The 25,510-nt window shown below is 39.1% G+C and overlaps 1 protein-coding gene across 2 annotated transcripts; it reads left to right on the top strand.

Moving 5' to 3' along the window:
- Window positions 1-1,919: 1,919 nt before the first annotated feature.
- Window positions 1,920-24,728, top strand: tmem184ba (transmembrane protein 184ba). 2 transcript variants are annotated; one of them, XM_061908930.1, is made up of 10 exons: window positions 1,920-2,217; window positions 2,304-2,333; window positions 6,471-6,704; window positions 7,944-8,109; window positions 17,910-18,000; window positions 18,196-18,363; window positions 20,170-20,339; window positions 20,425-20,619; window positions 20,782-20,808; window positions 24,139-24,728. In XM_061908930.1, exons 3-10 carry the CDS (start codon window positions 6,471-6,473, stop codon window positions 24,366-24,368), a joined length of 1,281 nt encoding a protein of 426 aa, XP_061764914.1. In that variant the 5' UTR covers window positions 1,920-2,217; window positions 2,304-2,333; the 3' UTR covers window positions 24,369-24,728. The 2 variants fall into 2 exon arrangements, with proteins under 2 accessions (XP_061764914.1, XP_061764916.1); XM_061908932.1 differs by lacking the exon at window positions 20,782-20,808 and having other exon boundaries at window positions 1,921-2,217.
- The last annotated feature ends 782 nt before the right edge of the window (window positions 24,729-25,510 follow it).

Below are 25,510 nucleotides of genomic sequence, written 5' to 3'. Positions count from 1 at the left end.
AGTGTTGTCACTATGACAGGTGTAACTGCGCTCCAGCGGCAGTTTTAATTCATTGTCTTTACTGTAGCATAAAAAATGCAGATGGCCTTAAAACGCCACAATACTCAGTCACCATATTTAAGTACCCAAAATAAAGACTCGACATAAATATAAATTCAATCGGATCAGAAACATTGGAGGAAACGGGATTAAAACCTGATGCTAACCGCCCATAGAAAATACATGGGTACGGCTAGCAAGTACTATTAGCAAACAAATTCACTTACCAACTTGGCTTAATATCTCAACATCGACACACTCTTTCGTCGCAACTCGGCCCTGATGGTCGGCACCTATAAGTTTACAATTAGTTGTAAAATTTTGGATGGTTGTTTTTACGATATGCAGGCAAACGACAGCTTTAAAACATACCGGCTTCAGATGTCCCCAGGCCTATGCAAGAATGATCTCTGGGATCACTAGCGCCCTCTACCACCAAGAGGCCGCAGAACAGGTGCCTCACATTGTGCGTCTTCGCAGCTGTTTTATGATTGCCCAGCACAAGAAATACGTTACACACATACAGTTTTTGACAAAATACACTGTACATTATATACCTCAGCTAACTAAAATATGGAAATGTATAATATAATTCATATAGCAATACGGTCTCACTGCACAGCAGCCAGCAGTTAGCCGAGTCATTGCGCAATCCACGGGGAGGCTCAACTGGCTCTGACTCACCGCAAGTAATTCTCAGTATTTGAATGGCAAATGTGAAAATTAAGCGATTTTGAATAAAAAATAATTTTAAACTAGTGAAGTTAAATGGAAAATAACTTTATAGTATAATCACTGGATACATATAACAATATAATATATATTTTTTCCTTTTACATTTTTTTCTTTCAATGATGGCCTCACCTGCCTCCCCTGACTGCACGTCACTGATATATATGTATGTATATGTGTATGTATATATATATATATATATATATATATATATACGTATATATATATATATATATATATATATACACATATGTGTGTGTGTACAAACCCCGTTTCCATATGATTTGGGAAATTGTGTTAGAAGTAAATATAAACGGAATACAATGATTTGCAAATCATTTTCAACCCATATTCAGTTGAATATGCTGCAAAGACAACATATTTGATGTTCAAACTGATAAACTTTCTTTTTTTTTTTGCAAATAATCATAACTTTAGAATTTGATACCAGCAACACGTGACAAAGAAGTTGGGAAAGGTGGCAATAAATACTGATAAAGTTGAGGAATGCTCATCAAACACGTATTTAGAACATCCCACAGGTGTGCAGGCTAATTGGGAACAGGCGGGTGCCATGATTGGGTATAAAAACAGCTTTCATATATGTATATGTATGTATTTATATATAGGTAAGTGTATATACATATGTACATGTGTATGTATATATATACGCACACACACACACATATATATACATATACATAATTTGTGTATTTTAATGTATTGTTAAAATGCTCATGTGCTACAAAGTTATTTAGTCTTATTTTAGAAAACTCAAAGTAGTGATGTCAGTGTCAAAAGCATGGAAATATGGCACCAATTTATGGAATGTTTGCAAGAAAAACAGAAGTAAAAATAGAGTCAATATTTCAGAATAATTCCCACCAATACATATTGGGATATATTTTAATTATTCTCATCCACATCTTATCTTGTGAACTGAAACCAGTGATTGTTTCCTTAGTTACAACAAATAATGAATATACGTTCCTTGAAAGAAACAGCTGTTTCTTTTAAAGAGCTATAAATCCCAGAATCCATTCTGTGGTGTAGGACTAACTCCGCCTTCTTCCTTGTTATTAAAATGTGTGTGCTGTGATTTGTTGTGGTGTTTGCTCCTCCCACAATGGGCGGGGATAGTCTGACTCCAATCCCCTGTCTGTCCCAAAGTGTTTAGAGAAAGAAGAGCTTCTGCCAATGACAGTGAGGGTTTTCAGTTTCACTAACGGAAAAACAAACTTTCATTGGCATAAAAGGGGTTACGTATAGACTGTAACGTACGCGTTGTTTAACAGCTTAGGTTACTTTTTCGGTAGGGGTAACTAAAGGAAAAGTTAACGGGTCAGCGAGGGCTCAACATGGATGTCCGGGGGGACGACAGTCCGACACTGAGCTGGAATTAAGGCTGTTTACGGGCTATTTCTGGTCGAAGGATTCTTTTTTTTGGTAAGTCTGGTCTTGTTACCGCTCTAAAAACGTATGTCTTAACACAAAGAACAAGCACTAATAAATATGATTTTTCTCTATTCCAGGGTTGAAACTAGTTGGCACCATTCGCAAAGGTACGTTTTTACCTGCTCGCCTTATTCAAACGTCACCATTGCGCATATTTGTGTCAAACATGTAATTCAGTTTTAGCTTTGGAATACATTGGCTTTACGCTGATAAGCACGACTCCTACTCCCCCTCTTGGCCCTCGTACCATCTGTTGCAGCTCCTGACCTTATGCCACACAACCATTGTTAGTCCCCTGTTTGACTATTTGGCTTTTTATTTAAACACACAGATGTCCCTTTTGTCCCTTCAAAGTCACCGATGTTATATATGTGTCAGTGTTATTGCCTTTATTTGGCTTTTTTATCTGTGCATCTGCTGATGCCTTTTGATTGATTGATTGAAACTTTTCTTAGTAAATTGCACAGTACAGTACAAATTCCGTACAATTGACCACTAAATGGTAACACCCGAATAAGTTTTTCAACTTGTTTAAGTCGGAGTCCACGATAATAAACTCATGGCCTTTAAGAATGACCTCATTGTGCCACACAAAAGCATCAGAGAAATAAACCACCCTAACTTTTATCATACATCATCATAATCATTTAGGTTATAAAAGCCAGAGAGCAAGTGTTTTTATTGAGGAAAATACTATTTTTGGATTGTTTTGTCCTCTCTTGTCTTTGCTCTGTTTGCATATCTGATGCAACTTTAGTAGTTACATAAAATCTATAAAGTCCAGATTTTTCACGTAGGTAAGCATTTAAATCAGATTAATCTATTACATGGTCAAACTAAGAGTTACAACATTCCTAATTTGAGCTGCCATAACCATTATTTTCAAGGGGTCTAACGATTCGATTTTATATTTTTTGGTTGCTGATACGAATCAGAGACGATCGCATTTATTTAGAACAATATGATCCAAAACGATTTAGTGAGTTGAATGGTGTGACTGAAATAAATACTGGGTAGTGGGCACTGCAGCTGACATTTCATATACTTCTGTTATTGCTTGAAATGGAATTGGGTATAAATTAGAGCGGGGCGATATGGCCTTTTTTTAATATCGCAATATTTTTAGGCCATATCGCGATATACGATATATAGCTCTGTATTTTGCCTTAGCTTCGAATGAACACTTGATGCATATAATCACAGCAGTATGATGATTCTATGTGTCTCTATTAAAACATTCTAGTTCATACTGCACTGATATATGCTCATTTTAAACTTTCATGCAGAGAAGGAAATCACAACTAAGTCAATTTACCAAAAGTGTTTATTAAACAGTTATTAGCAGGTGACTTTTCAAATGATGATACATATTAGTTGTAATGCTACATTTGGTATCAACGCTTGTGCCCCACACTTGACAAATAAAGTTGTCTATTTGACATATTCCCGCTTGAAGCCGAACCACCGCCAGATGATGGACCCCCTGCTGTTTTTCGTGGGAATTCATTCATTTGTTACCAGATTTGCACCTTCTTTCTCTCGTATTACCACTCCGCTAGCATCACAGTTAACGTTAGCCACGCTGCTACCTCCCTGCTGGGCGAGGGCAGTATGTGACTTATGGCGTGACATAGGGCTGGGCGATATTGCCTTTTTTTAATATCGCAATATTTTTAGGCCATATCGTGATATACGATATGTATTATGATATTTTGCCTTAGCCTTGAATGAACACTTGATGCATATAATCACAGCAGTATGATGATTCTGTGTCTACATTAAAATATTCTTCTTCATACTGCACTAATATATGCTACTTTTAAACTTTCATGCAGAGAAGGAAGTCACAACTAAGTCAATTTACCAAAACTGTATTTATTAAAGTTATTAGCAGGTGACTTTTCAAATGATGCTACATATTAGCGGTAATGCTACTTTTGGTAGCAACGCTTGTGCCCCACACTTTATTGAATTTGTCTATTCGACATATTCCCGCTTGAAGCCGAAGCCCCGCCAGACGATGGACCCCGTGCTGTTTTTCTTGGGAATTAGTTCTTCCTTCATTTGTTACGAGATCCGCACCTTCTTTCCCCGCAACAACCCGCTAGCATCACAGCTAACGTTAGCCACGCCGCGACCTCTCCGCTGGGCGAGGGCGTGTACGTCTGACGTGACAGTAAATGACATATGAATGTGTGCCTGCTTGTCTGTGAGGAGACAGGTAAGAGGAGAGTGTAATGCCCGCAGCTGCGTGAGAACGTCTACTCAAATATTACGATATAGTAATTTTCTATATCGCACAGAGACAAACCCGCGATATATATCGTATATCGATATATCGCCCAGCCCTCACGTGACAGTAGTATGTGACGTGTGTAAGAACCGGCGCTTGCTGTCTGTGAGAAGGAGACACAAGAAGGAGTGGGAAGAGCCTGTAGTGTAATGCCCGCAGCTAAAAGCAACTGCGTGAGAACTTATACTCGAATATTACGATAGTCATTTTCTATATCGCACAGAGACAAACCCGCGATATATTGCGTATATCGATACATCGCCCAGCCCCAGTATGAATAAATAGTATCCATCCATGCTTCCATCTTCTTCCGCTTATCCGAGGTCGGGTCGCGGGGGCAGCAGCCTAAGCAGGGAAACCCAGACTTTCCTCTTCCGAGCCTCTTTGTTTAGCTTCGCCTATAGGATCCCAAAGTGTTCCCAGGCCAGCAGGGAGACATAGCCTCCCTTAGGTGTTCTGATGGTTGTTTGAGCACACTGCAGTTAATCCTGGATAGTCATATTCCTTAATGCTTCAGTCACATGCAAGATTCTCACGGGAATGAGGCAAAAATACAGTTTTACCTACTGTACTTTGAAAAACAAGATCTCCTCCCCAAACCCAAAGATAGCACTCCACCCAGGCAAGAACCATGGACTCTGATTGACTTGGAGGTGATTGTTTTTCATCCTAGTCACTATACAATCGACTGCGAATCGATCCAGTAAAAGCTGAAGATCCTGGTGAGATGAAGCCAACAGGACCATATCTACAAAAAAGCAGACCTAATCCTGTAACCACCAAACTGTATCCCCCCAATACCCTGACTGCGCCTAGAAATTCTGTCCATTAATGTTATGAACAGAATCTAATGTTATGAACAGAATCAGTACAAAGGACTTACCAAGCTCTGACAATGATCATACTGGGAGTAGACCGTCACAATCAGGCAATCAGATATCCCATACTATCTGAGCACTCCCTGCAGGACTTCCCAAGGGACACGGCCGAATGCCTTCTCTAAGTCCACAAAACACATGTAAACTGGTTGGGCAACCTCCCAGGTACCCTCGAGGAGTAAATAAGCTGAGAGTATAGACGACCAGTACGAAAACCACACTCCAGCTGAATCCGAGGTTCAAATGTCTGGCGTAGCCTCCTCTCCAGTACACCTGAATAGACCTCACCGGGAAGGCTGAGGAGTGTGATCCCACAATAGTTGGACCTTCTGCTCAAGTGTACGGATAAATGGTAAATGAATTATACTTGTATAGCGCTTTTCTACCTTCAAGGTACTCAAAGCGCTTTGACACTGTTTCCACATTCACATACTGATGGCGGCAGCTGCCATGCAAGGCAGCTAATCACGACCCATCAGGAGCAAGGGTAAAGTGTCTTTCTCAAGGACATATCTGACGTGACTAGATTGGCAGAACCAGGAACCCTCAGGTTGCTGGCACGGCCACTCTCCCATGCCGTCCCCAAACCCTATTGACGATAAATAAGGTATGTTAGCAGGTGTTCTGAAAATGTGACTCGCTCTTCTCTCGATCCTCTATCTTGGACTAATATTAGATTTTACATAATTTAAACATGTGCGATCAATGTTTTAGGTTGATGGTTATCTGTGGTGGTATTGATGCGTTGCGTCATTGCATAGTTGCTAAGATAAGGTTTAGTGGGAAATGACAATTTACTCACTGGCTCGCCTACCTTGTACAGATTTTAATCAGCGGGCACCTACTTACACAAATGCCACTTCGATGATGTTTCATCCATTTTCTATATTGCTTACCCTAATTATCAAGCCCATCCCAGGTGACTTTAGACAGGAGCCAGCCAATCACAACAACCATGAACGCCTATGTACAAGTTAGAATCTACAAATAACCTTACGAGTACATTTTTGGAACGTGGACCGCCCACATAGATGCTTTGTCATCTCTATCTAAACTTCTACCTCTGCTTCCAGATGTTGACCCTGTGGAGGCGAGATGTGCCGCTGTCAGAGCGGCTTGGGGAGGAGTCCCCTTTGACGGCTGCAGCAGGTGTCCCAGCCACGCCAGCTCCAGCGGGGCCCAACATCTCCTGGCTCCCTGATCTCCCCTTGCTTAGCCAGGACCAGCCCACTTTTCTCATGACCCCTGCAGCACAGGCTGTGTCCGGCTTCTTTGTCTGGACCGCCCTAATCCTCACCTCTCACCAGGTAACAAAGAGATAGGCCTGATTCAATGATCCATTTTGTTGGATGATATATTGTATGATATATTGTCCCAAAAATTATTGTGGAAAAACAATATTTTTGTCAACATTATTTTGAGACCAAATTAAGCACTTGGGTAATCATAATCCATCCATCTATTTTCTACCGCTTATTCCCTTCTGGGGTCGCGGGTGGCGCTGGTGCCTATCTCAGCTACAATCGGGCGTAAGGCGGTCTACACCCTAGACAAGTCGCCACCTCATCGCAGGGTCAACACAGAGACAGACAACATTCACACTCACATTCACACACTAGGGCCAATTTAGTGTTGCCAATCAACCTATCCCATAATATTAATAATGTTAGTATTCCTTTCAAACACAACAAACTTGTGCTTGGTAGTTGTTTTTTTTGGCCGCGGCTTTCCAACCAATTTTTATACTTGCTCGTTCAGCCATGTTGAATGGCTCATCTTGCTCACTCTTTTGAAGCTAAGATATTTCCATACCTCCTCCCACCTAGACAACGGTTGTGGATAACTTTGAACAGGTTTCACTCCGTTTATTTCTGAATGGAGTTTCATGAATAAATGCGCTCAGCTGAGAGTGATCCACAGAATGAACGCTCTTGTACCCTGTTTGAGACAGAGACATGGGAGTTAGCGAGTTCATTTTAATTTATCGTTCGATGAGTTGATTTGTTGACTATAGATAGGGCCAGGCCTACAGACAGCCACACCCTTTCCACATAACTGTGTGTCATGCATTAATAATCAAACAACTATTTGTGTCATGTATTAATAATCAAACAACTATTTACTTTATAAAACCATAAAAGTAAACAAGATGTCCCAATTTTTGTAAACCATTTCATTTAATTTTTTTGAACAATTGTCCGACACTTTGGCCTCAATTCCGTTGTGAAACTTCCAGAATCAATTAATACTATCATATTTGTATGGAGCACATGAAATTCATGTCTGCTGCATAAGGTAAACATCTACCTGAGCCCAAAGAGGAGCACAGGTTGCTTGGCAGCATCCCTCAGCAGGTGTATCATGTGATGCACTGCATGCACAAACACATGGAAACTTGATCTAGGGTTAGGTGGTAAGGGCATAGAAAGACTGTCAAGGTAATGCTGTGCAATAATTAGGATTTAAATCAGAATTCAATCAAATCATTCATGCGTTAATTAGTCAAAATACACAATTAAATAAAAGTATTTCTTCCTCAATTGCAGATCTACATGCACCTGCGTTACTACAGCTCACCCCGGGAGCAGCGCCACATTGTACGCATCCTCTTCATCGTTCCTATTTATGCCTTCGATTCTTGGCTCAGCCTCCTCTTCTTCACCAACGATCAATACTACGTATACTTTGACACCATCAGGGACTGCTATGAAGGTGAGAACCAATATCAAATACTCAAAATATTAGTAAATATTCAGGTCTTATGATGCAAGTTGCTCTGCACCAACAAACGCATGAAAGTGTGTTGTTTTGACAAGCCCCAATGAGGTGATGTTACTGATTAAAATCCTTCCCGCTACACCGTGGACAACTTTTCCAGTTGAGTTGAAGCATGTTGCCATCAAATCAGACTGCTGAGGAACAATCTGTCCAGCCATTGCTAATTGATTAGTCCACCCACAAAGGGATGTTATCAAAGGGCCCCATTCATCTCTCCTGTTAGGCTGTTGTTGTACAGTGAAATCACAAAGTTCTAACTCAACTTGGAAACAAATTATGTCTCTAAAGTTGAACAAAATTATTGAGGTACGCAAAAATCGCCAAAGACTTTAGCTTGACTGTGTTTTAGTTTATTTTTGTGGTGCCACCAGGAATGGACAGGACAACAAAGGGTCCTTGGTTGCTCAATGAAATATGCCCAGGCAACTATAAGTCAGCTCTTTTTTTGTTATTATGAAGAGAAATTCCCCCCTTAAACACATATTGCACATTTGTCTTTATGCAAACTGTTTGTCATATTTTTCCGGAGGTTTTTTACACTGTCGTGACTTTAATTACTCTTGTAAGCATTTTCAAAACAATGTGAATCACATTTTCTTAAAGACAAGTCCTCTTTTTTTCATGTTCAGTGCTTTCACTTGAAGCCCATCAGTGCTTTCACTTGAAGCCCATCAGTTTTGTTGTTATAATTTTAACTTTAATTACTATCATTACTACTATTCGGACACTGACTAGGTGACAGGAGCGAGTGTCTTCCGTCATATTAACATCCTTAATTAAAATGGCAGTATTTGTGATGCAGTTCCATCAGTAAAATGTTTAAAATCATTTAGAATTGGGATCTGACTCTGAGAATTTTGTTCTTTTTTCACAGTGGAAGTTTTTAAGTTAAAATGTCAGTGTTTGTTTGTGATGCAGTTCCTTAAGTAGAATTTTAAAAATCCTGTAGAAATGGGCTCTGACTCTTGAGATTTTTGTTCTTTTTTACTGTGCATCCCGATTAGGCATGTTGAATGGTTACTCAAAGCAGTTTTATGATGGCTGACCGTAAGGGTTGATTATTTCAAATTGTCAGTCTTTATTATTTATTTGGTGTTTCTTGCAGGGACGTAATAAAATTTTAAAAATCATGTCCTGGTTATCATTATGATCGCGGTATTGTTTAATGTGTTCAAAAAGTACTGATAGACACACTGAAATCTTTTGACCAAGTTATTTTTTTAAAAACTAAAATAAACAGACACACAATTTTAAGTGTTTGTTTTTCTTATGCTTGACTGATACTGACACTGTTTTAGTCTTAGTATTTTACCTGTTTTAATGACTAAGCTTTTATTGTTTTGATTATTGTTTTTACTGGTGCACTTTAAAATGTATTTAAATTAAAACTTTGTAACAAATAAAATCCATTATTTATATATATTTTTTCTGCCGGCGTCCTACTCTGTTCGGTGGTTGACGAACGCACTGTAAAAACACCTCTGTCTTGTTTTCCTCTGATTAAAGATGGATCACTGTCCTAAGACAGCACAGCTTGTAGGTAAATGTGTTGCACAATTAAATATTTTGCTCACCCAGACAGCTATATGTTTATATACAATTAGAGTGGGGTACGTCATTTCCTAATAGGGAAAGACATGTCACTTGGATTCATGTTAACATGGTGCCAGTCAGTCTGTGAGTTTATTAGAGTGTTGTTATCAATCACGTTTTTTTTTTTTTTTTTTCAATTTAAAACGGTAATTTAAGTGACATTCAGGGATTTTACCGCGTTTATCATTCATACCGTTTATCGTTACATCATTGTCTTCCTGGATTGGTTTGTGTTTGGCTCTGAAACCGCATATGTCTCTACAGCCTCCTTGTGGTGGTTTCCCTCTGAGTAGGGTGAGGAAAAATATCATTTTTGTAGTTCTATGATTTATGATTGTGTGTGGGGTTGTGAATGTGTACAGGCTGAGTCCTGAGACACAAGGAAGTCAAGAAAAAGGGAGGGACACCTGTGTGCGGTGAGAAGCTTTTTGAATATACAACCTTTCGGGCAGATCTTCTCAAATGATGGGATGGGCGCGCGCGATAGGATGGGGGCTTTCTTTGCCGTACCAGGATATGATGAAGCATATGTAGCACTTTGCTTTACTGTAAACACAGAGGGAGACGATGTAAGTCCAGTGTGTTGTTTTCTTATAATGTTAATAAGCTTGTAATATTATGCAGAGGTTTTAACAATTCTATTGTCAAATTATACTATTTTTAATCACAGTGGACAGTGGCGGGGGTGCAAAATAATTTTTTCTTCCTAGGGGGGCGTGACAGCATATTTGAAAAGCACTGCTCAATTGTAATGTAACCATACAATCGTGCCCCAAAAAATTGTAAGGAGAAAGTTTTATTTTGCATGTACCGATTGCTTTGCCTGTAAAATCAAAGAGATTCAAACTTTTAAAAGTTTATAGACTGTTATGTTTTGCAGCAAGAGTGGGCAAAATGGCTATTTTGATGGTAAAGGTTGCATACCCTTGTACAGTATTTGACTGCATCAGAGATTAGTGTCCTCTGTCGGTTTCAATGGTTACCATGACGAATTGGGTGTCAAATGAAATATCTCCAAACAACTGGATAATTGGAACCTTCTCTTCCCCTCCGCATTCACCAGTCCAGGTTAGGTCTGAGTGGGCCTCTGTATAGCTTTAACAAACAAAAAGCTCAATCAAATTAAGATATTTTTTTCCCCCAATAATTTCTCACCTGGTGCAATATTTGTATTCTGTGTTTGTTGAGTCGTGACCTGCTCTTCTCCTGGGTTAAGAATGACTGACCTGTTGCATGGCAACAGCACCCCAAAATCCTTCTCATCTGCCGGGTTGGCTACAACAAGATAATGAGTTTTCCCTCAAACCTATTTGTTTGCAAAGTTCTTATTGTATGCGTGTCTAGTGCTGACTGTATCGCCGTGGCGACCAGTTAGGCTGTTAACAGATCCACAGGGAAATGTGAGCAATTGGTAAACAGGACGCACAGACAAACTGTTCAGCCAGTCAGCATTTCAGCGTCGACGTCAAACAGTGACGTGAAGTTTGTGTGTAGGTGGATTTGATGGAAACGCAGATTGACAAAAGGCACCGTGCAATAATACACTAACAAAGAGATGACCTAACACAAAGGTTGGCAGCAGCACAAACAAGCTCTGCTGTGAACTAATAGGTCACATTCTCACACTTTTTGTATTAAACTGATAGCAGTTATCAGGCAGACATGATTGGACAGCACATACAGTCAACACAGAGGATGAAAGAGTTTAGCTTTTTGGGAGGGAAGGGGGGAATAACAGGATTAGCACAGTTGTGTTTTTATGAGCCGCTTTGGCTGTCATCGTCCACACGCTGAGGCGGCACACGGGGGACATAATCCCACACCCACCACCGAAGATGTTCCTGTGTCTGTTTCAATTAGCACACTTAACATACTTACACTTTAATACGGTATGTATACTATGTGCACTGTGTACTTGGTTCTTGTCGGCAGGAATTGTGTAGTGCTCGCCCAAATCAATTAGTCGTTGCACACTTAAGGGAAATGATAACAGTGTATATCTGTTTTCTAAATTCCTTCTTGCCTTTTTAATTGTCAATTGCAACCACCCGGGTTAGTCTTGCCCCTCCATGGCGCTGATTAAGCTTGGTTTAGTTTCCATTGTTGCACACATCTGTTAAGTGCAACATCTGGCATTTTGCCTGTACAGTACTTCACAGTGTAAACACCCTAATGCACTCAAGCGTGCAAGTGCGTGAATGAAAATAGAGCCTGTGCGTGTCAGAAAGTAGTTATTTAACTGACAAGCTGTAAACATGACATAAAAAAGTATTAAACTTTCATTGTAGCTTTGAGTCGTTCAGAATTTATGCAGGCTACATGTAACATACAGTATTAACTCGCAAAACTTTATTTATTGTTATATATAACACAATTCATGTAAACGAATATAGTTATATATTTATAGTTATATATTCATTTTAGAATATTTATTTAGCAATTCTACAGAAGCCAAGGTTCATCTGGTGCAAGGGTGTCCAAAATTTTTCCAGCCAGGGTTACTTACAGAAAAATGTGTTTCATTTATTAAATTTTGTACATTAAAGATGTTTAAAACCAATAAAATGTAGGTCAATCAATATATGTTTAACTATCTGTGCAAAAATCCATATTTTAGCTTTCTGTGAAAGCAAATCAGTGTAACATCTAACCTCGTGTTTTTCAACCTCTGTGCCGTGAGATCATACTTGCCAACCTTGAGACCTCCGATTTCGGGAGGTGGGGGGAGAGGGCATAGTCGGGGGTGGGGCGGGAGCATGGTTTGGGGCGGGGTGTGTTTGGGGGCGTGGTTAAGAGGGGAGGAGTATATTTACAGCTAGATTCACCAAGTAGTTAATTAACTGACAAGCTGTAAACATGACATAAAAAAGTATTAAACTTTCATTGTAGCTTTGAGTCGTTCAGAATTTATGCAGGCTACATGTAACATACAGTACTAACTCGCAAAACTTTATTTATAGTTATATATAACACAATTCATGTAAACGAATATAGTTATATATTTATAGCTGAGATAGGCGCCAGCGCCCCCCGCGACCCCGAAAGGGAATAAGCGGTAGAAAATGGATGGATGGATGGATTTATAGTTATATATTCATTTTAGAATATGTATTTAGCAATTCTACAGAAGCCAAGGTTCATCTGGTGCAAGGGTGTCCAAAATTTTTCCAGCCAGGGCTACTTACAGAATAATGTGTTTCATTTATTAAATTTTGTACATTAAAGATGTTTAAAACCAATAAAATGTAGGTCAATCAATATATGTTTAACGATATGTGGAAAAATCCATATTTTAGCTTTCTGTGAAAGCAAATCAGTGTAACATCTAACCCCGTGTTTTTCAACCTCTGTGCTGCGGCACACTAGTGTGCCGTGAGATCATACTTGCCAACCTTGAGACCTCCGATTTCGGGAGGTGGGGGGAGAGGGCATAGTCGGGGGTGGGGCGGGAGCATGGTTTGGGGCGGGGTGTGTTTGGGGGCGTGGTTAAGAGGAGAGTAGTATATTTACAGCTAGATTCACCAAGTATTTCCTATATATATATATATGTATGTGTATATATATATATATATATATATATATATGTGTATATATATATAGGAAATACTTGCCTTTCAGTGAATTCTAGCTATATATATATATTTATTTATTTTTTTATATATACAGTGGGGCAAAAAAAGTATTTAGTCAGCCACCGATTGTGCAAGTTTTCCCACTTAAAATGATGACAGAGGTCTGTAGTTTTCATGATAGGTACACTTCAACTGTGAAAGACAGAATGTGAAAAAAAATCCAGGAATTCACATTGTAGGAATTTTAAGGAATTTATTTGTAAATTATGGTGGAAAATGAGTATTTGCTCAACCATTCAAAGCTCTCACTGATGGAAAGAGGTTTTGGCTCAAAATCTCACGATACATGGCCCCATTCATTCTTTCCTTAACCAATCGTCCTGTCCCCTTAGCAGAAAACAGCCCCAAAGCATGATGTTTCCACCCCCATGCTTTACAGTAGGTGTGGTGTTCTTGGGATGCAACTCAGTATTCTTCTTCCTCCAAACACGACGAGTTGAGTTTATACCAAAAAGTTCTATTTTGGTTTCATCTGACCACACAACTTTCTCCCCTGTGCTCGCTGGCAAACTTCAGACGGGCCTGGACATGCACTGGCTTAAGCAGGGGGACCCGTCTGGCACTGCATGATTTGATTCCCTGTTGGCGTGGTGTGTTACTGATGGTAACCTTTGTTACTTTGGTCCCAGCTTTCTGCAGTTCATTCACCAGGTCCCCCCGTGTGGTTCTGGGATTTTTGCTCACCGTTCTCATGATCATTTTGATCCCACGGGATGAGATCTTGCGTGGAGCCCCAGATCGAGGGAGATTTTTTCAATACTGTATTGACTGAGCATTGTTTTCTTTTAAAACAACAGCAACCGACATTTGCTCTATTGATTCCACCATATGGCAAGTCATGGAATTTGGACTGAAAAGAGCCATCATTGGTACATGTTCAGTGCAACTATGACTGTCTGGAAAATGTAATTGCCTAGAAAATGACATAGAATTAAGGAATGTTGGGAAATAGCGGGGATGATGTCATTGTTAGGTGACAGACATTGGCTCCTCAGAAAATGAATTGGTTGGGAAATAAGACATTGTACGAGAGGTAATGAAGTTTTCATGCTAGGACAAACACATGTCCCTCATGCACCTGGATCAACAAACAGGAAGTTCCCTACCAAACCCTAACAACATATAGTACTACCAATCAGTAGAAGTCTGTGGCTGAACTAACCCACTTAGCCCCCTAAAACACTTTTAGTGACTTGTGTTTATGTTACTCTTCAAGGAAAGGCAAATATTTGGCTTAATTTTACTTTCCGCTTGTGTTTGTCTGTGATTATGTTGCATTAAACTGCCACTGCGTACCCCTTTTAATGGGCAATCACCATCCCCTTGCTAGACTGTTACTATTTCCAAGCAGTCCAGGGTCAACAAATCTAAACTGCACACGCTATGCTTGTGTTTACGTAGTCTCAGTCTTTGCTGCCAGCAGGTTCTCTTTTCTCCCTCACTCAGTGGATCTTTTATTGCTCCATAAGAAAACAACCTCCACCTTGTGGCACTGAACAAGTATTCTTTTGATTTGTGCACAAGAGGGATTTTGTGTGACGGAAATAGGAATATTTTGACACACACATGCACACAAACAACACTTGAAAAACCTCCCCAAAAAGACGCTTAGAGTAAATTACAATGGAAGAAGGTGACACGATATGAGGTGTTGAGAATATCTATGGCAACTTTCTTTTCTTTTCTCTTTTCATATCGCAGTTTATTTGCTGTTAGTAATATAGTAATTTGTCTCCACCAATGTCTAAGGAATGAAATGTTGCATATCGTGGATTTTGGTATTGAATGTGAATCTGACTTTTTGTTGTTTCCACAGCAAAATTTCATTTAAAACATGAAAGTGGTTGCTTGGCAACACTAAATTGGCCCTTGTATGGGAAAGGGAGTGTGACTGTTGTCTGTCTGTATTGGTCCTGTGCTGAATTGGCGACTTGTCCAGGGTGTACACCGCATTCTGCCCGAATGCAGCTGGGATTGGCTCTAGCCACCCCTGCAACCCAAGAGGGACAAGCGGTAGAAAATGGATGGATGGAAGTCCGTAACGTCACGTTTTTTCCCTTTAAAAATAGAAAATATGAAGACTTTGACTCTGCTACTGTTTATTAAGAGGCATTACTATGAATTACAGTCGTACCTCAACTTACAAACTTAATTGGTTATGTGATAGAGCTCTGAACTCAAAAACACTTGTATATCAAACAAATATCTCCTTAAAAAGTAATTGCAATCAATAATTGGTGCAAGCCCCCAAGAAACACAATTTTAACATGTAAGAAGAATAACTAACATTTAGATGAAGAATATTGTATAAATCAATACAATCTACTGTACTACTAAAAACTATAGTAGTAATGTAATAAAAAAAGTACAGTATCTCCTTAACCCCGGATTTCCACTGAATGCAAAATGGCCGCGAAACAGCAAACGCACAGCGGCGTACTCTTTTTTTTTTTTTTTTTTTTTTTTTTTTTTTTTAATTCAAGTCAATGTGTCCGTTTCCACCACCTGCGGAACGTCACTGATAGGCTGTTGACGTTCTGCATTTCAGCACTAAATATATGCAGAGCTATATTTGCCAGATGCCCTAACAAATCCATTCAATTTAGCTCAAATCTGCTTGTGTTGGACAGGAACTCATGCACTAACACAAATTAATTAAATTATCTGGTTTACTTTCAAAATAAAATACTCAGTTTTCAAGGCAGATTGTATTTTACACTTTGAAAAGTCCTTAGGGTGGCGACGGACATGAAGTCAACTTGTGTTACAAGGTGTTCAGACGTAATTTCACCTCCGTTGACAAAAATGGATAAGGACATGCTAATTCCGTAGGTCCAAAATTGAAGAATGATATAAAGGCATATACCGAGCAGCTATATGGAGATATGGGGGCCTGTGTCAAATACCAACTGATAAGGCGACAGGTAAAGTTTGACACGCTCACCAGGGAGGATGTTAGTTGTGTTGTTTCTTTCTAATAAAAATTAAATTGTTTAACAAGTGTTGCTGTTTAGCTCCTGTTATTATTGGCAGGACCAAATGTATTTGCTTCTGCTCCTCTGGAGGAACAAAATAAACCATGGTTCACTTTACTACAACTCTCCTTAACACGTGATCACGCTCGGATTAGTGAGATCTCGTAAATGTCTGAGCTATTTCGCTGCAGGACGGAATCGCAGCAGAGCGGCAGTAGGGATTGCCAGACTGCAGATGGTGTCGCCCTACCTTGGTGACGCTGTCCCACATGGACATCCGGGTTTAGAGCGTTTTTTCCATCAAACCCACCATCAGCAGCTTTTTCATATTTTCATAGATAAACGTTCGCAGTTTAGATATTTTCTTATTCTTCCCTGGCGTTAAGACTTATTATGCTTCAGTATGGTGTAAAATAACAGTGATGCGCTCAAATTGCTTTGCCAAATTGGCGACGCGCTTGGTCGTGTTTTTGATGATTTCAGCCATCCATCCATACATCCATCTTCTACCGCTTATCCGAGTCTGGGTAGCGGGGGCAGCAGTCTAAGCAGAGATGCCCAGAATTCCCTGTCTTGGGCCGCCTCATCTAGTTCCACAGGGGACACACCGAGGCGTTCCCAGGCAAGCTTTGAGACATAGTCTCTCCAACATGTCCTAGGTCTGCCCCGAGGTCTCCTACCAGCTGGACATGCCCGAAACACCTCACCAGGGAGGCGTCCAAGAGGCATGGTAGATGCCCGAGCCATCGTAGCTGGCTCCTATCGACGTGAAGGAACAGCGGCTCTACTCTGAGTCTCTCTCGAATGACCAAGCTCCTCACCCTATCTCTAAGGTTGATCACAGATATCCTGCGGAGGAAACTAATTTCTGCCGCTTGTATTCGCAACCTTGTCCTCTCGGTCATTACCCAAGGTTGAAAACCATGGCCTCAGATTTGGAAGTGCTGATCCTCATCCCAGCAGCCTCACACTGCTGCAAACTGTGTCTGACCCATCACCTCGGAGCAGTTTGTCTTGGGAAACCCTACCAGGGGCATGTAGTCCCCAACAACATATCCTCTTGGGTCATTTGGGTACTCAAACTCCTCCACCACGTTAAGGTGGCAATTCATTGAGTTTGATTATTTATTTTTTTTATTCAATGATTATCATCCATTTCTTCTCAGCGCTGTCCTTACACTCACTTTCTTCCTTCCTACGGTTGGAAAACATATGCCAATCACTAGCTACAAGCTAATGCTAGCAGGTAAAACTAGAATTTTTGGGTGGATTTTACGGGGTTCACTAATGGCGGGGATGCTTCTTACTCAAAATGTTACTTGTTACTTAAAACATAATATTTAGCTTAAAGACCACTCTTATTTCGAAACACTTTTCAATTGAGGTACTACTGTGTATAACACCACAATGTACAGTATTGAATGATTGTTGTATTGTGTACCATTTTAGCATGCATTCTTTGTTTTTAAGATAAATTTTATGCACTTGCAGTTATGTATGTTGTAACAAGACAATTGTTTACATTTGTCCCCAGCATTTGTGATATACAACTTCTTGAGCCTGTGTTATGAATACCTTGGAGGAGAGAGCGCCATCATGGCAGAGATTCGAGGAAAACCCATTGAGTAAGTACCACGTTTAGTTATATTATTTGTACTTGCTAATATAAGCCTGAAGAACTCTTAATTCAAAATTGATGATGTCCAATCATAGATGTTTGAGGTAGCAGAGTTCAGTTGTCACCTAGGAAAGTTTGGTATATGTTTTACTACATCGATATACCTCATCATGTGTGTAATAGAACCCTCCTGCTCTTTCAGGTCCAGCTGCTTGTATGGCACCTGCTGTCTGGGGGGAAAAGCCTACTCCATTGGCTTCCTGCGTTTCTGTAAACAGGCCACTCTGCAGTTTTGTGTGGTCAAACCTCTGATGGCAACCATCACGGTCATCCTGCAAGCATATGGCAAATACAAAGATGGAGACTTCAAGTAAGTGCAGGATGGCCTTTGAAAAAGCCACAATTGTTGCGATCGCATTCAGATAATTCGCATTCTAGAGAAGGTTCTGTGTCACACTTAATAGTAAATAATAATAATAAGAATGGATTAGATTTATATCGCGCTTTTCTATTGTTAGATACTCAAAGCGCTCACAGTGAAGTGGGAACCCATCATTCATTCACACCTGGTGGTGGTAAGCTACATCAGTAGCCACAGCTGCCCTGGGGTAGACTGACGGAAGCGTGGCTGCCAGTTTGCGCCTACGGCCCCTCCGACCACCACCAATCATTCATTCATTCATTCATTCACCAGTGTGAGCGGCACCGGGGTCAAGGGTGAAGTGTCCTGCCCAAGGACACAACGGCAGCGATTTGTATGTCATTAGGTGGGAAGCAAACCTGCAACCCTCAGGTTTCTGGCATGGCTGCTCTACCCACTACGCCATGCCGCCCCAGATGTTTTAAATGCAATTACAAACAGTTTTACATCGTAGGTTTGGTGGTAATTTGCATACTACCAAAAAATAACAAGGCAACAAAAAGCTTTACCCTGATAGTTTTACATGAATTATGTTCTACTGTTACTTCCTATCTATGTACAGGAATTATTATGTTGTATGGTCATGTCCTACCTATTTACATAAAGCATTATGGTCTTTGGTTACGTCCTACCTATTTACATATATTATGTCTTATGGTTACTTCCTATCTATTTACAGGAAATATTATGTTCTATGGTTACGTCCTGTCTATTTACATAAATTATTATTTTCTATGGTTACAGCCTATCTATTTACATGAATTGTGGTTTATGTTTACGTCCTACCTATTTACATAGGTTATTATGTTCTATGTTTACGTCCTACCTATTCACATAGATTATTATAATTTATGGTTACTTCATTATCTATTTACATGAATTATGTCCGATGATTACTTCCTATCTATTTATTTACATAAATTATTATGTTCTATGGTTATTTCCTATCTATTTACATGAATTACGTACTATTGTTACGTCATATCTATTTGCATAAAACATTATGTTCTATGGATACGTCCTATTTACATAAATTCTGTTCTATGGTTACTTCATAACCATTTACATAAATTCTTATGTTCTATAGTTACATCCTATCTATTTACATCAGTTATTATGTTCTATTGGTACTTCTATTCACATAAATTATGTTCTGGGTCGCGGCGGGTGCTGGAGTATTCTATCTATTTACATAAATCATTATGTTCCATGGTTGCATTCTATCTTATTTACATAAATTACTATGTTCTATGGTTACATTATATGCAGTTATCTTCTTTTAAACATTTAAGAAAAGTAAATGTTGGTTGAATTTAGTATTTATGTTTAAAATACTGCAGTATTATACACCTAAACGGAAAAAGTACAATTGATTAAAAGCATTAACTTTAATTGCCATCTGGTTCAACACAATTTTATTATGTTAATACACAAAATATCAGCTAATGACAACTATTTAAAAAAAAAAAAAGCATTCGGCATGGAAGCTTTTACTATGTTAAACATTAAAATTATTTTGATTAACTGTTATGGTACATGGACATACTGTATAACATCATAAATAGTTAAGAGAATGTCGGGCGGGACTCGTTTGCTAGTTTTATACTTTAAATTGATGTCCTTCCTATGGTTCTTTATCTCTGATTTTCCTAAACTTTGTTTTTGTAATTGTGTTTCTATTTTATATGATTCTTTTTAAGAGATTCCTATTTTAAATTTTTTTTGTAAAGTAATCTCTTGTGTTGTCGTCCACAGCGTTGCCGGCGGTTACCTGTACGTCACCATCATCTACAACATCTCAGTCAGCTTGTCGCTGTACGCCCTCTTCCTCTTTTACTTCGCCATGCGGCAGCTGCTAAGTCCTTACAGACCAATGCTCAAGTTCTTCATGGTCAAATCAGTCATCTTCCTCTCCTTCTGGCAGGGTGCGACAATTGTTACTCGTTTTATGGTATTCTTCAAATGTTCTTTTATTTAGCAGCTGTCTTTTTACTTGATGGCAATCCACAGGCATGTTGCTGGCCATCATGGAGAAGTGCGGCGCCATTCCTCAGATTAACTCAGTGGAGGTGTCCGTTGGCGAGGGCACCGTTGCCGCCGGCTACCAAAACTTTTTAATTTGCATCGAGATGTTTTTTGCGGCGCTGGTCCTCCGTCCCGCTTTTACGTACAGAGTCTACATGGACAAAAGTCTGAACACACAAGGTGAGAGTAAGAGAAGAACCTCAATTAACTTTATTTGAACTCTTTGAGTACTTCTGTCTTTTTCTCTCTTTTTACCACATCTGGCAACATTAATAGTCTTGTCTCATGCCCTCTTCCTACTTAAACCTTCTATTTTCCTCTGTTCTCTGCTGCATCTTAAAGGACCACTCACTACATATGGAGAGCTTGGTAGGTCACACACTAACAATTTTGTAGTGTCCTTAAAAGAAGTTAAGTGTGTGTGTGTCTTGCGGCTGTTGTTGATTTAAGTTCTATTTTCTTTTTTGGTCTTCAAACCACATCACCTGTTGCATTACTGTTCATGGCTCTCCGCAATGTTAGGCATGTTCCGATGAGGGTTTTTTGCTGCTAATTTTGGTACCGATTGTCCATGAGTGAAATCAGCCAACACAAACCAATCAATTATATTAACTGTTAATTTTTCTATTTATTTATGGTGATTGTCATTGACAGTTTAACAATGTCAACACAATATTTAAATTAGAGTCTGTATACACTAAAAAACATTATTTTGACAAAATAAAAAAAAAGGATCTAATCACTTGATTGTGTTAGTATCCATACTATCTTTGGCATCGATATCTGACCCAACTACACTAACAAAATGAGAAGGTTAAGACAATATCTTGGAGCGATATGAACACCATAAACTTGTACGACAAATAATGTACAGAATATCAGAAGCATTCATTCAGGTATGAATATAACAGATTACATTACCAAACAACTTTGACAATCAAAGCATGATCGTAACGACACCCATTTTTATGTTATTAATTAACGAAACTGGTATTTTAACATGAAAGGGTGGCTCCTCTCTTCTGAATGCAAGTGCTCCTATAGCCGTAATTACGGTAAAAATGACAAAATCTGACGACAATCTTTATTGTCATAAAAAGCATGTTGATGTCCATCTTGTGTTGAGCTGTTTAAAAAAGCATAATGTTTAAAACTAATTGTCCAGCCATGCTTGTAAAAACTGGAATTATCTGACAGTACAATGATGAAAAAATACATTTGCGACAAATACATATGCATAAATAGTTAATGTTTGACAGCCCAAATGATACTGACTGGAAGATACTAAGAAATGTAGTTTGTTTTCTGTAATGGAGGTGATTTCTATTAACTTAGGGGCGTGTCTCCACAATGTATGGAGGCACATAATTAGCTGCTAGCCGCTTGTCAGCCAGAGGACTAAAAATAAATGTCAGCCGAAGGGATCAGTGTTTGTGATTGGCATTAAAAGGTATTAATCGGAAATGGCGATAAGATACTTTTTCATGAAAATCTGCAAATACTTATCGATGATTGACCAAGCAGCATGTCCCTAATTGCAACCTGTAAAGTAAAGTCAAGCACAGTCCGTTGCAGAGCACATTGTTTGACTTGTGAAATAATTTTTTCCCATTGTAAAATAAGGAAAATTACTTTTCAGGGTCCAGCGATTGCCATCGTCTAAAACCTTCCATAACTATCTCCGCTGTGTTTTAGCTAAACAAACTACACCACTGTAACTGCCGTACAAGAGTAAAATGTAGTCAGCCATGCGCATTGTTGTATATTAGGATGTACTTTTGTAAAAACAATGAGCAAAAAATGTCTTTGTACTTTCCAACATTCTTAGATATATATATATATATATATATATACATATATATATATATATATATATATATATATATATATATATATATATATATATATATATATACACACACACATACACATATATACATACATACATACACACAAAGTTGTTCCCATGGGTAGATTTTGCTTTGGCTTTTGGCTGAGACCAGAAATCCTGGGCTGGAAAACGTTGGTGACAACTGCTTTAAATTATTGTTGTCAATTTAATTTTTACAGCTTTGAATTTTGATTGATCGCAGTTGCTTAACTTGAATCGACAAAGTTGCCCCAGGGATACTCCACCAGCGTTGTTTGTCGTCCACTGCAGGTCTCCCGTCCAAAGGCAAAACCTGGTAACTCACTTCTAGCTGATTTTGAGAAAACAAAGGAAAACCAATCTATCTTGATGCTGTCTTACAAATATCTACAAAGTCATCAAACGTATAGATGTTTTCTTGAGCTTTCATTTTCTTGCCGATTGAGCCATGGATTGAATCTGCTCTCATGAACGTGTGCCCTTTCTCCAGATATTTTATCACCATCTCGGGTGGGCCCCATTCTGCGTTTGCACATTGGGCAAGAGCCGTGTACAGCGTCCAGTTTTTATTTTGACCTCCACAGTTATCTGCCCAAAAGAGTATGCAAGGGGAAAAATCAAGAACAATACATTTAATGAAGGTGCTTGCAACGTCCTGGGCCAATCTTCCAAATATCCCCTCGTGCCATAATATCACATAATCAGGTTGACCGTCGGCTCCCATTCGTGCAAATGTCTCATTAAAGACAATAAGGCGACTGACAAAGAAGCTCAGATTGGTCCCGTGAGATACTAGGTTTTTCTGTTGTATCTAAGCGGTTATGTGGTAGTTGCTAGGTCCTGCCATGCGCGTAACAGCTTACTTACGGAACAAATTACAATATCGCATACCCTAATGTAAAGCGTATCACCTAGGAACTCCAAAAGTATCAGCTCAGTTTTGACCAAAATTTAGTTACTGGGTTTTGCCTTTGGACGGGAGAGGTTGTCTGTGTACTCATAGCTTTCCTGCTAGCGGCTGCCTCAAAAACATGTTTTGCTTTTAGATGGTATTTTTAAACATTGTGTGCTTTTTGGAAGATAATTTTTATATAATTCAATTGACACATAGTACCTTGATTTTAAATAAAGTAACATCAACATGTAATTTGAAGCAAAATGTGCCACCAAGCACACCATCTTTACACTAGCTATGCATTGACCCGATCACTGACCGTATAGCTTATTTATTTGTGAATAATATCTGTGTTAGTACATGATTAATGGGATAATGTTTTGTTTAATCACATTCACTTTGACAGCCCTATCTTAAATATACATAAGTGTTTTTAGCCTTTATATAACATTTAATGATATTGTTGCCCCCAGTTTGTCACTCTTTTTTTGTAATATTTTATATATTATTTAAGTATTTATTATTCCTTTAACACAATATTTTCCTTCATGTTTGCTTATTAGTATTTTTTTTGTTAAAACCCTTTGCTTCTCTTCTTACCTTCATCACTGCATAAGCTGTCAATCCATTGCAACATCGTCCCTCTTTTTTCGTTCATTAGAAATTGGTGACAATAAAAAAGACGGGAAGTGAACAAAACAGTAATGTCGATGTGTAAATGGGGTAGGATCAAATAAGTTTTGCTCAAAGGAGTTGAATTGTGCAAATGTATAGTGTAACTGTAAACTATGAAACATTTATTTATTGAACATTTTGGTGGAATTTCAAATTGTACAAACCTCATGACCACATTCTCTTCTCTGTCACCATAGACCACCTATTTCTTCCCGTAGCGTCTCCATATCCTATCACTCATTCTGGTCTCCTCCCACAGGCCATTGTGCCCCGATGAAGAGCATCTCCAGCAGCCTGAAGGAGACCATGAACCCAGGCGACATGGTCCAGGACGCCATCCACAACTTCTCGCCGGCCTACCAGCAGTACACTCAGCAGTCCACACTGGAGCAGGGGGTACCACCGCCTGTCCCCCGTTCCCTGGGTGGCACTGGCAGCCACGGGGATACTGAGAAGACACTCCTGCTGAGCTCTGATGACGAGTTCTAGACAAGACGCACCGATGCTTAAATTACGGACACAAATGTACAATAAACAGTATGTGCTATTTAAGGTCATGAGCGCATGCATTATAAACAAGTATCAGCTAATTTTGTGTAAAACTCTTTATTTTGCTTTTGGAAGGAACATGTTTTAGTTTGAAACAAATGCAGATTTTAATCTTCATTTTTATAATACAACTCTTTTATTCAAATAACGTGACTTTTGGTTTTATTTTGAAGGCATTCGTAGTATCCTGCATTTCTTTGGTCATGAAAATACGATGTACCCTTTTTGTAATAACTTTGCAATAAATTAATATGGTACTGTACAATTTTCACGTGGGAGTATTACACTACAAACAAATAATTGTATGAGGCCTTTATTTTGAAGGAAGGAGCAGGGTTTCTTGTTCTGATATGGTACTTGTTGTTGTAGTTTACTGTGTTGGCCCTGCGATGAGGTGGCGGCTTGTCCAGGGTGTGCACCGCCTTCCGCCCGATTGTAGCTGAGATTGGCCTCCCCGCGACCCCAAAGGGAATAAGCGGTAGAAAATGGTTGGATGGATGTTCTAGTTTAATGTGTAATTTAGATTGTATGTTTGTGTGTGGGGGGGTACATGTTTTTCTAGATAAAGTGTAATTTTGTGTATGTGTAAAAAGATACATATATATGAATGTGTTTAAATAGCGGTAGAAAATGGATGGATGGATGTTGTAGTTTAATGTGTAATTTAGATTGTATGTGTGTGGGGGGGTACTTGATGGATGGATGTTCTAGTTTAATGTATAATTTAGATTGTATGTGTGTGGGAGGGTACTTGTTTTTTGTTTTAGATTGTGTGTGGATGTTCTAGTTTAATGTATAATTTAGATTGTATGTGTGTGGGGGGGTACTTGTTTTTTGTTTTTAGATTGTGTGTGTGTGTGTGTGTGTGTGTGTGTGTGTGTGTGTGTGTGTGTGTGTGTGTGTGTGTGTGTGTGTGTGTGTGTGTGTGAAGATACATATATATGAATGTGTGTAAATATATATGGGAGTATACTGAAAATCAAATTGTATTGGGCCTTTATTTTGAAGGAAAGAGCAGGATTTTTTTGTTTTAATGTGTATTTTAGTTGGTGTGTGTATACATATATTTTATTAGATCCCTT

This window comes from Nerophis ophidion, linkage group LG08, assembly GCF_033978795.1.
Source record: "Nerophis ophidion isolate RoL-2023_Sa linkage group LG08, RoL_Noph_v1.0, whole genome shotgun sequence".
Lineage (NCBI taxonomy): Eukaryota > Metazoa > Chordata > Actinopteri > Syngnathiformes > Syngnathidae > Nerophis > Nerophis ophidion.
Note: the sequence above shows the minus strand (reverse complement) of the source record. Positions and strands in the feature narration are given on the sequence as shown.